The sequence below is a fragment of the Myodes glareolus genome, chromosome 7, assembly GCF_982192425.1.
Source record: "Myodes glareolus chromosome 7, mMyoGla1.1, whole genome shotgun sequence".
NCBI classification, from domain to species: domain Eukaryota; kingdom Metazoa; phylum Chordata; class Mammalia; order Rodentia; family Cricetidae; genus Myodes; species Myodes glareolus.
In genome coordinates this window covers 24,357,650-24,369,780 of record NC_142032.1, presented here as the reverse complement: position 1 = coordinate 24,369,780, position 12,131 = coordinate 24,357,650, and the positions used below count along the sequence as shown (strand labels likewise).

Sequence of the window (12,131 nt, the reverse complement as noted above, 5' to 3'; positions counted from 1 at the left end):
AAGCCTGCTGCCCCATGGTACCCTGGGGCACAGGTCTTCTAGGTGCTCCTCATCCCTCACGGAACCTACGGTCAGCTGTGGAGATTAACCGTAGCTCACAGCGGTCACGTGAAACATATAACAGCACTGTTCAAACCCAGCTTAGACTCTGTGGGAAGAGATTCAAGAAACTCCAATGCCAACCAACCCTCATAAACTATAACCTCACTAAGTCCAAATATAAATATTCCACAAACTGTTCCAGCACCATTTTAATGCATTATATTAAATAGCTTACACATTCAAGACCTTATTTTATGTCGATATGAACCCTGAGAAAAGGAAAATTTTGAGTTTTTAAATCTATACAGGATCTTTACTATCTATTCATTGTCTCATAATGGATACCTAGGGAGGTCACAGCTGGTGCCATTAGTAGGCACATTGTTATGTGGATTTTGTACATGGACCTTCCTCCACCCTTCTGATCTTCTGATTACTTCCTTGGAGTTGAAGGGCAGAGATGTTTGTAGGTCTTTCGTTGTCTATATTTCTCTAGGAAGGTTGAAGCAACCAGCTCACCTCTGAGACGGAAGAATCACTTGAGGCCCAGGAGAAAGTGGCATTCAGGAGTTCTGTCAGTGCCTGGGAGGGGTGGCCTTTCACAAGAGTGGCTGCTGCATGCAGCCTCACTGAGGGACATGTCAATCCAGCCAGAGCTGTTATTTCTTAACAGTTTGTTGTGACTGAGTACACTTGGATTGCTGGGAATTTTGACAGGACACTAGAGGGAATTAAAATATCAAAACCACAAAACACCTCAGCAATGAGATGGACAGTTGCCTTTGCAGTACAAACTGCCCGAATTGCCAACTACACAGAATTATCGCATCGTTTCTTGTTCCTTAGTCTTGAACTTCTGTTTGAATAGAACTGTTCGTGACCTACTTGATAACCTTCTCTTACATGTAGGAACGACACAATGTTCTCACTTGTTCCAGCAGACATGCTGAGCATCTTTGGTGTTGGCATGGGGTCATACTTTCCTTACTGCAGTGTTGCTCTAAGAGATCTTAAGAGAGGCTAGGGAACGTGCCTCAGTTGGTAAAGTGCTTGCCTAGTAGCTATGAAGTACCACATAAACTGGGGATGGGGGTGGGGTGGTGGCAGATCTGTAATCCCTGGGTCTAAATCCAGACTCATTCTTGGTTGAATGGCCTTGGAAAAGCTATAACTTCTTTGACCCTCAATGTCTTATACTGTAAAATAAGGTTGGTAGTGTTGTTGGCCTAAATTTATGGGTTACACTGCACATTCACTGAGTGGCACACACAGGCTGCTACCACGCTATTCATAACTGGTAGCTTTATTATTGGACCCACTGGCCCAAGTTGGCAGCTCACTCGTAAAGGGCTTATGGTCAAGTGGAATGCCACGGCATTTTGCCCACGAGGACCGGAGGAACCGACTCTGCCTCTCTCCCCACTCAGACAGAACAGAGGACATACATCCACGTGTACCAGGTGAGATACTTTTATTTGCATTCATCACTGAGGTTGCAAAGAGTCTCATGACATTTGTCCACACAGAATCCCACAACGATGGCTGCAGCACTGATAAGAGCTGTTCTAACCATCCCCTCTACCTCTTATAATGGAGGTTCTTTCTCTTGATTACAAATAGGAAACATATGACATGAAGCACAGACCATTTCAAATCCATTTCAGTAATTTCCCAAACTTGAGTCGTAGAATGTAAAGTACATAGAAAGATAATTTTAAAATGGAACCAGCCACCTTAAAAAATACTCAGAAAATAGATTTAAAACTTAGAAAATAAAGTTTTTAATACTTTAAAAAGATAACAGGATAAGAAGGCAGCCTATTATCTGACCTTTTAGGATTTAGACCTGCTAGGAACTGATGAGTCTTGGTGAAGTATTTAACACACCGACTTGGGGTGATCTTGGTCTTGAAATCACACTTCAGTGTGTGAGGCCATTCTTCATCACCACCTGATTGAAGGCTCTGCTTTCATTTTGCGTTTGGCCTCACGATCTTCATCGATAAATAGTTCTGCAAGAGAGACAGAAACTGTGTGACTACTTGGAGATGTGACTTCTCCGTCTGACATGCCATCCTTCAGCATGTCACCATGGGGGCATTCAGAGCCACCCCTGGCCTCCCTCTGCCTACTGAGTGCCCATAACTCTAAACACTGTCATCCTCTGAGTGACACCAAGGATAGAATTTAAATTATGAAGAAATAGCTATATGGAGTTTTTAAAAAATAGAATTTAAATCATGAAAAATAACTATATGGAATTTCTTTTTAAATAGTCAAGACAGATTGTATAACCTACAACCAGAAAACATTGTTCATATAATCAAAGTCAATTCTGAAACTATTACACAGGGGAAGATAGGAGCCAGGCATAGAGATGCTACTGTGACTGTGTGACTGTGTCTCCAAACTCAGAACATTCAGGAGCTACAGGATGGTGGAAGTGCGTTGGAAAAGGAGCCTTGGGATGTCTGCTGCTCTGTCCAGGGCTCATGACTTGCTCTGCCTGGACCACCCCTTCTCCAGTGACTAAACTGCTTCCCAGGGGAGGATGTCCTTAGCAGCGGGCTCCTAGAGGTGACCGCTCCTAGCTAAGACCTTCCCGTCCACACTGCCAGTAAGTATTCATGCTGCCTTCCCTCGGGCTGCTTCTTCTCATCTCTGCATTTTAATTAGATGCTCCATGCATCCCCTGAATGGAGGAATAAGAGCACAGCGTCTATGCACACAGCCAAACCTTCAGTTCAGGCTCTTGTTTATAACTAAGGTGACTGGAAGAAATTTAAGGAGTAGCTATTTGTGAAATGGGTCGTCAAGAACAAGATTTTTAAAAACAAAATGTGGGTCCAGGAACCCAGAGAGGCAAAGGCAGTAACTGTTTGGAGTGCAGTGAGGGCTTTGTTGCAGTCTTGGGGACCCGGAGTTTGGGTACAGGATTGTTTGGAAAAGCAGGGGACTGGTGAGATGGCTTTGTGGGTAAAGTCCTTGCTCTCCAAGCACAAGGAACTGAGTCCGGATTCCCAGCACTCACATCATATCAGGAAATGCTGGCTCTGGTGTAATAGACAGACAGCAGAGACAAGAGGATCTCCATGCTCTCTGATTAGCCATGCTAGCAGAAGCAGTAAGCTCCAGGTTAGTGAGGGCCCCCATCACAAAAAATAAGGTGGCAAATGTCAGGGGAAGACACTGGACATTGATTTCTGGTCTCCACACATATATGCATGGACGAGTACAGAAACACCCCCCCACACACACACACACACTTGCACACACATGCACACACACATGTGCACACACACAGGCATTAAATCACCTGGCAACACTGCCCAGAACCTAGACAAATACTGATAGAGGCATGGGACCTTTCTCCTGAGTTCTTAAAGCCAGTGGGTTTTTGTTGTTTGGTTTGTTTAGACCATAATAGCTTGTGGTAACCTTGCTAAAATCTAAGGATGCAGCTTCTACCACTGGGCAGTATATTAAACTTTCAAAAGCAGAGGGGCTGTGTTAGGGTCGCTGCCTAGTGGCCGTGGCGCCTCAGGGCTGCAGAAGCTGAGGCCCAGACGTCGTACCGGCAATGAGTACAGGAGCACAGCCACGAACAGCAGCAGGATGAGCAGCAGAATCAGGCCGATGATCACCCACTTGAACCGGCGCCACACGATGAAGCGCATAGTCTTGCATGGGTTCGTGAACCAGAGGAAAGAGGTTTCCGGTCGGCTGCAATGCAAAACATAGTTCCCCTACTTAACTCACAAAGGACTGACTACCAGACTGTAGCAGTTCAAGAATCGTGAATTAATAAATTTGGGACAAGCTACAGTTGAAAGACCAGTTTCAGCCTCCCCTTTCCTACTGTGCCCACCACCTTCCCAGTCTCCGGGTAGCTCTCCTTTGTTAGCCTCTGCAATTGGCTGGGAATAGCTCAGGTCCCCACACCCGTCCGGTCCGGTCCGTCCCGTCCCTGTCCCGTAAGATGCTGAGGATGTCAAACTCCGACTTAATGGGGAAGGCGAATGGTTAAAACGAGACCACAGCACCTACCACTCCATCCCCCCCTACAGCCCATGTGAAGAACGAAATTAGAAGGCCAATAGCTAATCCAGCCCATTAAGCCAACTGGAAGGGGGGCTTTCAAACTGCAGGTGTTTGGGGACCAGACAACACACAGAACAAAGAAGGCCTCTCACTTTGGTGGGTCAAGTTTGGGGTTCATGTTGGGTTCATTCCGCCCCTTCCCGGCTGGCCTCTCGTCTGCCTCCCTCTCGTTGAGGACCTCCAGTGTCATCTCGACTTTCCCCTTCAGTAAAGCAGAACAGGTTAAACACATGACATCACGTTTCACAAATATTTTTACTTCAACCAGAGGAATATTCCCCAAGCTACAATTTTTATTCTTGTAAAGCAATCCTTAGATTGCCTCAAATTTTCCTCCTGAGATTGCTTCCCATTTCCTCTCCCATGTGTTTCTGAACCGAGAGGACAAATCACTCTCCCGCCTCGCGTTTTCCTTCTCCCGCGTCCCTGTGGTTTTGGCATTCCCACATCAATCTCTGTGCCTCATTTCTCACTTCCTCTGTGACTTTACTGTCAAGAACAGCAGCTAACATTTCTGTAGGCTCTGGGAGATGGGGCGGTGTCTCTTCCCGCTTACACCGCAGCCCTCCAGTGTGCTGCAGAACTTGTGCTTGGTAGTAACTCAAGGTGCATGGGGGGGGGGGGTGGAGGCTGCTTCTCTGCTGACAGGCCCCTGCATGCGCATCTACACAGGGAGCAGTTCTGTGTGAATAACCTGTAGAATTCTCGTGGCATCCTTAGAAAAGTGCTGTTGTCTGAATTTGTGGCTAAGGGCACTAAGGTCAAAAAAGGTCTAACATTCTAAGTTTTTTTTTTTTTTTTTTGAGACTGGGCTTTACTATGTAGCTCTGGCCTGGAATTCACCATGTAGACCAGTCTGGCCTCAAACTCACAGAGATCTGCCCGCCTCTGTCTCGCTAGTCCCTCCAAAGGGCAGGGATTAAGAATGTGCCAGCACAACAGGTAACTTTAATACCCAGCCGTCACTAACTTGCAATTGGCATTTTAGGACCCAGGTAGCCATCTCGGTCCCTAACAACTCGGGAAATGCAGATACAGAGGTCATTTAGGTGGAGGGGCCTGGACAGTGTCTCTGTTTTTATGCCAGGTGAAACTGAAGGCCTGACTCTGCCAGGGGCTTTATCTCTCAGGAGTGCTTGAATCCATAAAATGAAGATTGAGTCTCCCTCAAAGGCCTGTCAGCAGAGTCTAAGAAGATAACGTGAAAACTAATCTCTATGGTGACAGAAAGTCCACATCAATGGTTTCCTGAAGACAGGGCAGAGAAAGAAAGCACTGGAAACTTCTGGGGATGGATTAGCCAGACAAGATATGCTCTTCTATGTGAGCATTCGCTCCGTCCCCACAATGCAGCCTACAGATGAGAAGGGTGTGTGGTGGCTAAGGGGAAAAGGGAGGATCCTTTGATCAGCACATACTATACCTCCCACCCAACCCTACTAATATGCAATTAACATGGACTGGTAAGCTATTTTAGACATGAGATCATACATGTGAGACAGTTACCATGTTACCTGGCTCACACATGTTAGCTAGTAACCATCAGTACTGTATGATGCAGCATTGGCGACTTGTTACCTGGCTCACACATGTTAGCTAGTAACCATCAGTACTGTATGATGCAGCGTTGGCGACATGTTACCTGGCTCACACATGTTAGCTAGAAACCATCAGTACTGTATGATGCAGTGTTGGCGATATTGCGAGCTGCACTGTGCTTTCTTTCCAAAGCTTATCTTGAATTCTCCAAGATGCTTGTAAGGTCTGGACTTCGTTTCAGCACCCTCACCCTTTCCTCTTTAGGATGTGCAAAGCTCACATTGGGAACTCCACTTCCTACTCTCACTGCTCTGCACACGGTAAGCTCCCTGTAAAGGAACCCTAAGGAAATACAGCATCACCTTGGTTCCTGGTTCTGATCTTTCTAATCCATGCCCTTCCCCCAACCCTGAGCACACGCCCACAGCCTCTTCTGTCTTTATCCCCTTATCCCGAGTAAGTCTACTGATAAGGCGTAGAAATGATCCCCAGCCAGAAAATACTCATACAGCCATCACACGGGAGCCGTCTTTGTCCACGTAGCACGGCCACCATCCTTTCATGGATTTCTGCTCAAAGAGCGAGGCCGTCTTCGCTTTCAGGGGGTCCATGGCTTTGAGGTCGGGGATCATGTCCAAACTGCATTTCTCCGCTGACTTGGCTGGGATGATCGTGTGATGTAAGTCAAGTTCCAGGAAACCTGGCCCCAGAAACACAACACGAGGTCCAGATGAGCTGCAAGTGGCTACGCCATTGTTCTTAGGTGAACAGAGCGTTCTTGTCCAGGGGACATGGTGATTGCGAACAGGTGATGGGTGAGTTAGTGAAACGGATCATGCTAGATGTTTAAATTCCTTCCAGATAGGATGGGAGATGGCGGGAGGAATAGCTTTTTACTGCTCAGTGTCTCCCAGAGGACGCCATGCTTCTTTCTCAAAGGCGTGAGCATAAACAGTTCTTCTATAAATCCCCATTGACTAAACATCTACACCTAAAATTTCCACTGAGCTCGGGGCCTTTGTATTTGAGAGGTACTAGTTGTGGTTTTGAGCTACCCTGACCAGAGGTCATTGCCTTTGGGGAAAGACAGTTAGGTGCATGGAACACAGGATGCTCCTTGGAACATTCTGGTACAGCTCTCTCCTAGAGTGACCCCAGAAACAGGAGCTTGAAAGAACATAATTCACCCGAAAAATCCCCACCAGGAAATGAGAAATCCCAGCCAGGATCAGGGTGTCTGGAGAGACACACTTTCTGCTGTGGATTGGGAGGAGGATTTTACTCTCTAGCCCCTGGATAGTTTCACGTAGGCCTTTGTGAAGGGCTGTGAGAGGCCCCACTTATTGTGCCTGGTTTAGGAGCCTTACATGGTTAGATGATGTGCAAAAGTTGAACTTCAGCATCAGCCGAAGTGCCAGGGCTTACATCATTTGTGTGTTGGGGGGGGGGGTGCAGAAGAATCGGGAGGCCTTCTGAGACCTTCTGGGAATGCTTGGGTTTAAAATATAGAAGGGAGAACAAGAAAGGTTAGGTAGGGTGCATGCAATGAGGGCCTCGAGGCCAGAGGAGGGTGGACTTAAGGAAAAGAACAGCGTAGGGAAGGAGGGAAGAAGGAGGCACAGAGGACCTTAGGAACTGCTGAGAGCGAGGAGCGAACTCGTGAAGATGGTTCCGAAGTACCAAGAAGAGAGGGCGCGGGCTGCTTGAAAGTGGAGGCAGCGCTCTGGCAACCTCCCTGTGCCCAGGCTGGCCTCTAACTCACTATATGGCCAAGGACAAGCTTGAGTGCCTGAGCCTCCTCAAGTGCTGGGGGTAAAGGCATATAGCACCATTCCCTGTCTATGCGGTCCTGAGAATTGAACTCTTGGCTCTCGCTAGGCAAGCACAAGTACTTAGCTTTCTAGCTTAATCAGTGAAGCCTTCAGAGCAAGTAGAGCCGGTGAAAAGGGGAGGCATTCACGAGCAGACCACACCTCTTGGAGGACACCCAGTCAGTGAGCACATCCCCCGCCTCCCCCATTGCAGGTGTTAGGAAGGTAACTAACTGTTCCAGATTGTAATTGGTTTCAGCGTTAGAGGAGTGATGGTAACATAAGCCATACCCAAGTAGTCATCCAGGGAAAACTTGTCATTGTCCCATATCTGAATGATCAGTCGAGGGGGCACGCGAAATTCTGTTTGATCAATGCTCCAGAAATGCTCCTAAAATAGGGAGAGGCACAAACGATTCACATGGTCATGGTCAGTGGGCTCAGGGACCCTTACTTTAGCTGCAGACGGCGCGATAGGACTGGAGCCTCCACCTCCACGCCCTGTGGGACAGCCTGACCTTCCTCTGGTATTTAGTAGACCAACAGGCTCCCTAGGAAGTCTCAAAGCCACCAGCAGGTGACAACCAGATGTCCTCAGAAGTTCCCAAACAGCAGGTTTCTCAATGTATTCCTATCAGTGTGACTTCCTGCTGCCACTCCTGTCCCCTGAACACGGCTGTGGCTCTCCTGAAGCTAGGGATGGGCCAGCCCACGCTGTCATCACTGGGCTTTATCCCCGTTGAGCAAACTCCCACCCCAATCTCCAAGGCCTGATGGACAGTTTCATTGGACCCGTTTGCAGTGGGCTTAATCTAGGGCTCAGATTCCACTTTTGTTTCAATACAGATTCTAAAATGTCCTAGGACTTTTAACTTTTGGAAAATACCATGGACTTTTATGCACTTGTGGTCACTTAAAACTCTCCGATCCTTCACTTTGAAGGTAGGCACACAGACAGCCAAATTCCCACCTCTAGTCCCTGCTTCAGCCCAGACACTGGTTAAGAATATAAACCAGTGCCAGTTACACCTAAGTTCCTTTGCCTGGGCAGCTCAGGAATTCTACCAGTGATTTGGAAATGGGAAAGATCGTGGGGTTGGCCCTCGTTTTTCATACTCTTGGAAGGCTCTCTTCTTAGTGATAGCTCCAGGGGCTCCGAAAGCCCACACAGCTAGTCCCTGACTGGCTGTCCTAAGTGTGGGGTTATGCTCTAAGCACCACGGAGGGAAGAGAGGTATAGCCTTAGATGTGGGTTAAAAGGAAAAGGAACCACCTCTCAGGCCTGACTGACCCCAAATATCCCCGTCTCTGTCCTACCCTGCTTCCGTGTCTGAAAACACAAGTCGACACCATTTTGAGCCTCTGAACCTCTGGAAAGTCCCTTCTGTAGGTTCCATTCCATCTGACATAGGAAGTGTTCACTACAGCATCCACAGTGGGCAGGGCTATCAGAGGCAAGGGGACTCAGGGCAGGTGCAATTTTGTACGGTGTAGGGAAGTGATATGAGCAGATGGAGGTACGGACGACTGACGAGAGATGGAAGGAAGGGTTGGGACCAGAGGCCTATTGAGACCATGGGTTTGTTTACCAAGGTTTCAGGACCCGGACTTTCCTTGGAACTCTTCCTTCCCCAGCTAGTACAGTCTGGGCAGGGGTGGGGTGGGATGCTGGAGTAGCCAAAGACTGACTCCATCTCTAATCCCAGTGCTTGGCCTGAGCAGTTCCTCCTGGGCGATAGTGGTTGTTGGTTTGGGGAGGGCCACAAGTCTCTGGTAGGCAGAGGCCCTGGTTCCAGTTCTAGGATGTCAGTTCTGACACCTTCTACTTGTGGTGGTTTGCTGGGAAGATGGGTGATGGCCTGGGCCGCTGGCTACCATGTTTCCTCCTCCAGGGAAGAGCCTGCCTGGAAGTGAGGTCCATAGAGGACAGAGAGCAGAGGGAGAAGAATGTGGGACCAACTTCCAAAGACATTGATTGCTTCTACGTGGGCTCCAGACGTTCTTAAAATGAGCCAACTCTGGACTTGTTAGGAATGGGAACCAATAAATCACCTTTTTTTGGTCTAAGTTCTGTAACCGAAAGTCTGTCTAATTAAGTCCACCGGGGCCTTCAACCCTCCTAGAAGTGTTTCTGAGTGAGGGAATGCAGATACCGAGGCTTAACCAGGGAGGCGAAAGGGATGCCTCACCTTTAATACTTGGCTTGTATTTGGCCTAAGATGGAGAGTGGCCATCTCTTTGTTCCATACAGAACACGTGTGTACAGGGATACAAAAGCCATTGTCCTGCCCTGTCTCTTAACTTGCCAACAGGTAACAGAAAGGAAGCGGTATTCCTCATAATCCTAACTATACAAATAAATACCTGTTGTGGCTATGTGACCATGGGCAAGGCTTTACTCTTTGGGTCTCAGATTCCTTGTCTGTACCAAGAGGAAGCTGGACTCGGTGACCTCCCAGGTCCCGAGCCATCCCGACCTCCTTGAGTCTCAGAGTCAAGCAGACCCCAAAATGTCCACATCCTGCCTGCATCTTTCAAGGCTTACTTTTTTAGCCACTATGCAGAGCTGCTCAGCCGGGAGGTAGTCAAACGGGAAAACAAATCTCCAGTTAAAATTGCCTTCGCCATCCAAGGACCTGTAGTGGACATCTGTTTTCTGTTTGTTGTCTTCGCTGCCGGAAATCCAGCTGTAAAGAAGAGGCAAACGGCGGCGGCGTCAGTTCGCGGTGATTGACAAGGGATCCAACTGCAGAACTGCGCCGTGGTTAGGGGGAGGAGAGCAGCAGCAAGGCCCTTTCTCTGGGCAGGTTCCAGGGATCCACAGGCTGGGAGTGATTTATGGGGGCGAGTCGCATCCAACCCAGGTTGGAGCCAAATAAAATAGAATTCCTTTAAAACCAAAGCAGGAAACCCTGTAGACTGTAGTTAGCCGAGCTAAGGTGAAATTCTCTGGAAAGTATCATCAACAATGCAGCTTCTATTTTGGGTAAGCTGTGGCTGGCTGGCTATGATTGGGGGCTTCACAGCTACGGCTCATTAGCGTCTATCATCAGGGCTACTAGGTTCCACCAATGCAAGTTAGCTCAAAATTTCAGCGTCTCCTTCCTCATATTTAACTTAAGCAAACAAAAAGAGGCACCAAGCAAGTAATCTTGCTGCTTCCTTTTTTATTATTCTCAAAATTTACTATGATCTTATTAATGAGCCAGGCAAGGAAGAGGCAGGCTGTTATTTCCAGGCGCCTCGCTGAGAAGAGCCCCCTCCGTCAACAGCGTATTAACTTAGACCGTTGGAAACATTTCTTTTTGCTTGTGCCTGGCACGGAGTGGATATAAGATAAACTCCCTGTTGACGAACGAACGAATGTGTCCAGAAGGAAGCCGCTGTCGCATCTGCCTGCTTCTGTTTTGAAACTAAGAACTGTTTTCCAGCCGGGCCTGGTGGAGCACACCTTTAATTCCAACTTTGAGAAGAACCAGCTCCTAGAGCCACAGCAGGAAGAGCTTGGATGTGAAGCTTTGGACCCTCGGGTCCCACCTGTCCTTTCTGCCCTCTGCGAGTCAGCGTGAGGACAGATTTAGAGGTCATAGCTCAGAGAAGTGGATCCTCAACTCAGCCTTCCGATTTTTACCTGTGGCCTAGGCACTTAGTGTCATTTCATTTCTCCCAGTGACCTTGCAACTATTTCCATTTTCCTCCAAGAGGAAACGGAGCTCAGGAAGTGATTTAAGACTCACAGCAGGTCACAAGGTCTGCACTCCTGGTCGGTCTAATTCAAAGTCCACTCTGCTAGTTTCCTTCTGACTATGGAGATGATAATGTCAATTGCTAGCCTTAGCCCTATTGTCAGCGACAGCAGCATTATCAGTCAACTATCTGAGCCCTCTCTTTTGCTGGTTAATTAACTCTCTAGATAAATCAGTGGGAAGATTCCCAAGACTGGGTGTCTGAAATTCAGAGGTAGAGGGCTAGACCCCCAGGAGCATGCCCACACCCTTGTACCCAACCTTTCCCCTTATCTCCTCACTGCCCTGCCCTACCATAATCCCCTTCATCCCCCCAGGCATCACGGTTCTACTTGACTATTAACTTTTAAGCTAATTTACTGAAGAGTTCACGTTTTCTTGAATATGACCCTGGTAGCTTTACCTTTTGACCCAGCCCTAAAACTTCACCATCATCTGACCCAAGACTTTTCAGTCTCTTTGGCTTTTTCTCTCTTTCTCCATTTTTTTTTTTGTAAAGCTTCTCTCATTTTAATTTTAAGACATGTTAATTAGGCAAATACTCCCGTTACATGTGCTTGGGTGCAAGCATGCATCACTTCATATGTAACGTCAACATGTGTCATGTTGGTTAGGCATTGCATTTATGTATCACTCACCTTTTCACATATAATATTTAGATCCCGCTCCTCCCTCTCTGCAGTTCTGGAGAGCAAACCCTGTTCTTAGCTCAGTCGGTAGAGTACTCACCCAGCACGCACAAAGCCCTGGGTTTCAGCCCCAGCACATCATGGTGATCTACACTTGTAATCCCAATACTTGGGAGACAGAGGCAGGAGGATCAAAAGCTCAAAGCAATCCTTGGTTACACAGAGAGTCTGAGGCCAATGCAGGCTATATGAGATCTTATCTA

At 47.7% G+C, this 12,131-nt stretch overlaps 1 protein-coding gene across 3 annotated transcripts in view; it reads right to left on the bottom strand.

Moving 5' to 3' along the window:
- Positions 1 to 1,496: 1,496 nt before the first annotated feature.
- Positions 1,497 to 12,131, bottom strand: part of Myof (myoferlin) — a 147,917-nt gene continuing 137,282 nt past the window's right edge. For all 3 annotated transcript variants that reach the window (XM_087907939.1, XM_087907941.1, XM_087907940.1), the window contains 6 exons: positions 10,039 to 10,180; positions 7,785 to 7,884; positions 6,192 to 6,382; positions 4,236 to 4,345; positions 3,618 to 3,765; positions 1,497 to 2,054 (listed from right to left, as the gene is read on the bottom strand). In XM_087907939.1, the coding sequence (XP_087764065.1) occupies positions 2,013 to 2,054; positions 3,618 to 3,765; positions 4,236 to 4,345; positions 6,192 to 6,382; positions 7,785 to 7,884; positions 10,039 to 10,180 (733 nt within the window). In that variant the 3' untranslated portion in view covers positions 1,497 to 2,012. The remainder of the gene's footprint in view (positions 2,055 to 3,617; positions 3,766 to 4,235; positions 4,346 to 6,191; positions 6,383 to 7,784; positions 7,885 to 10,038; positions 10,181 to 12,131) is intronic.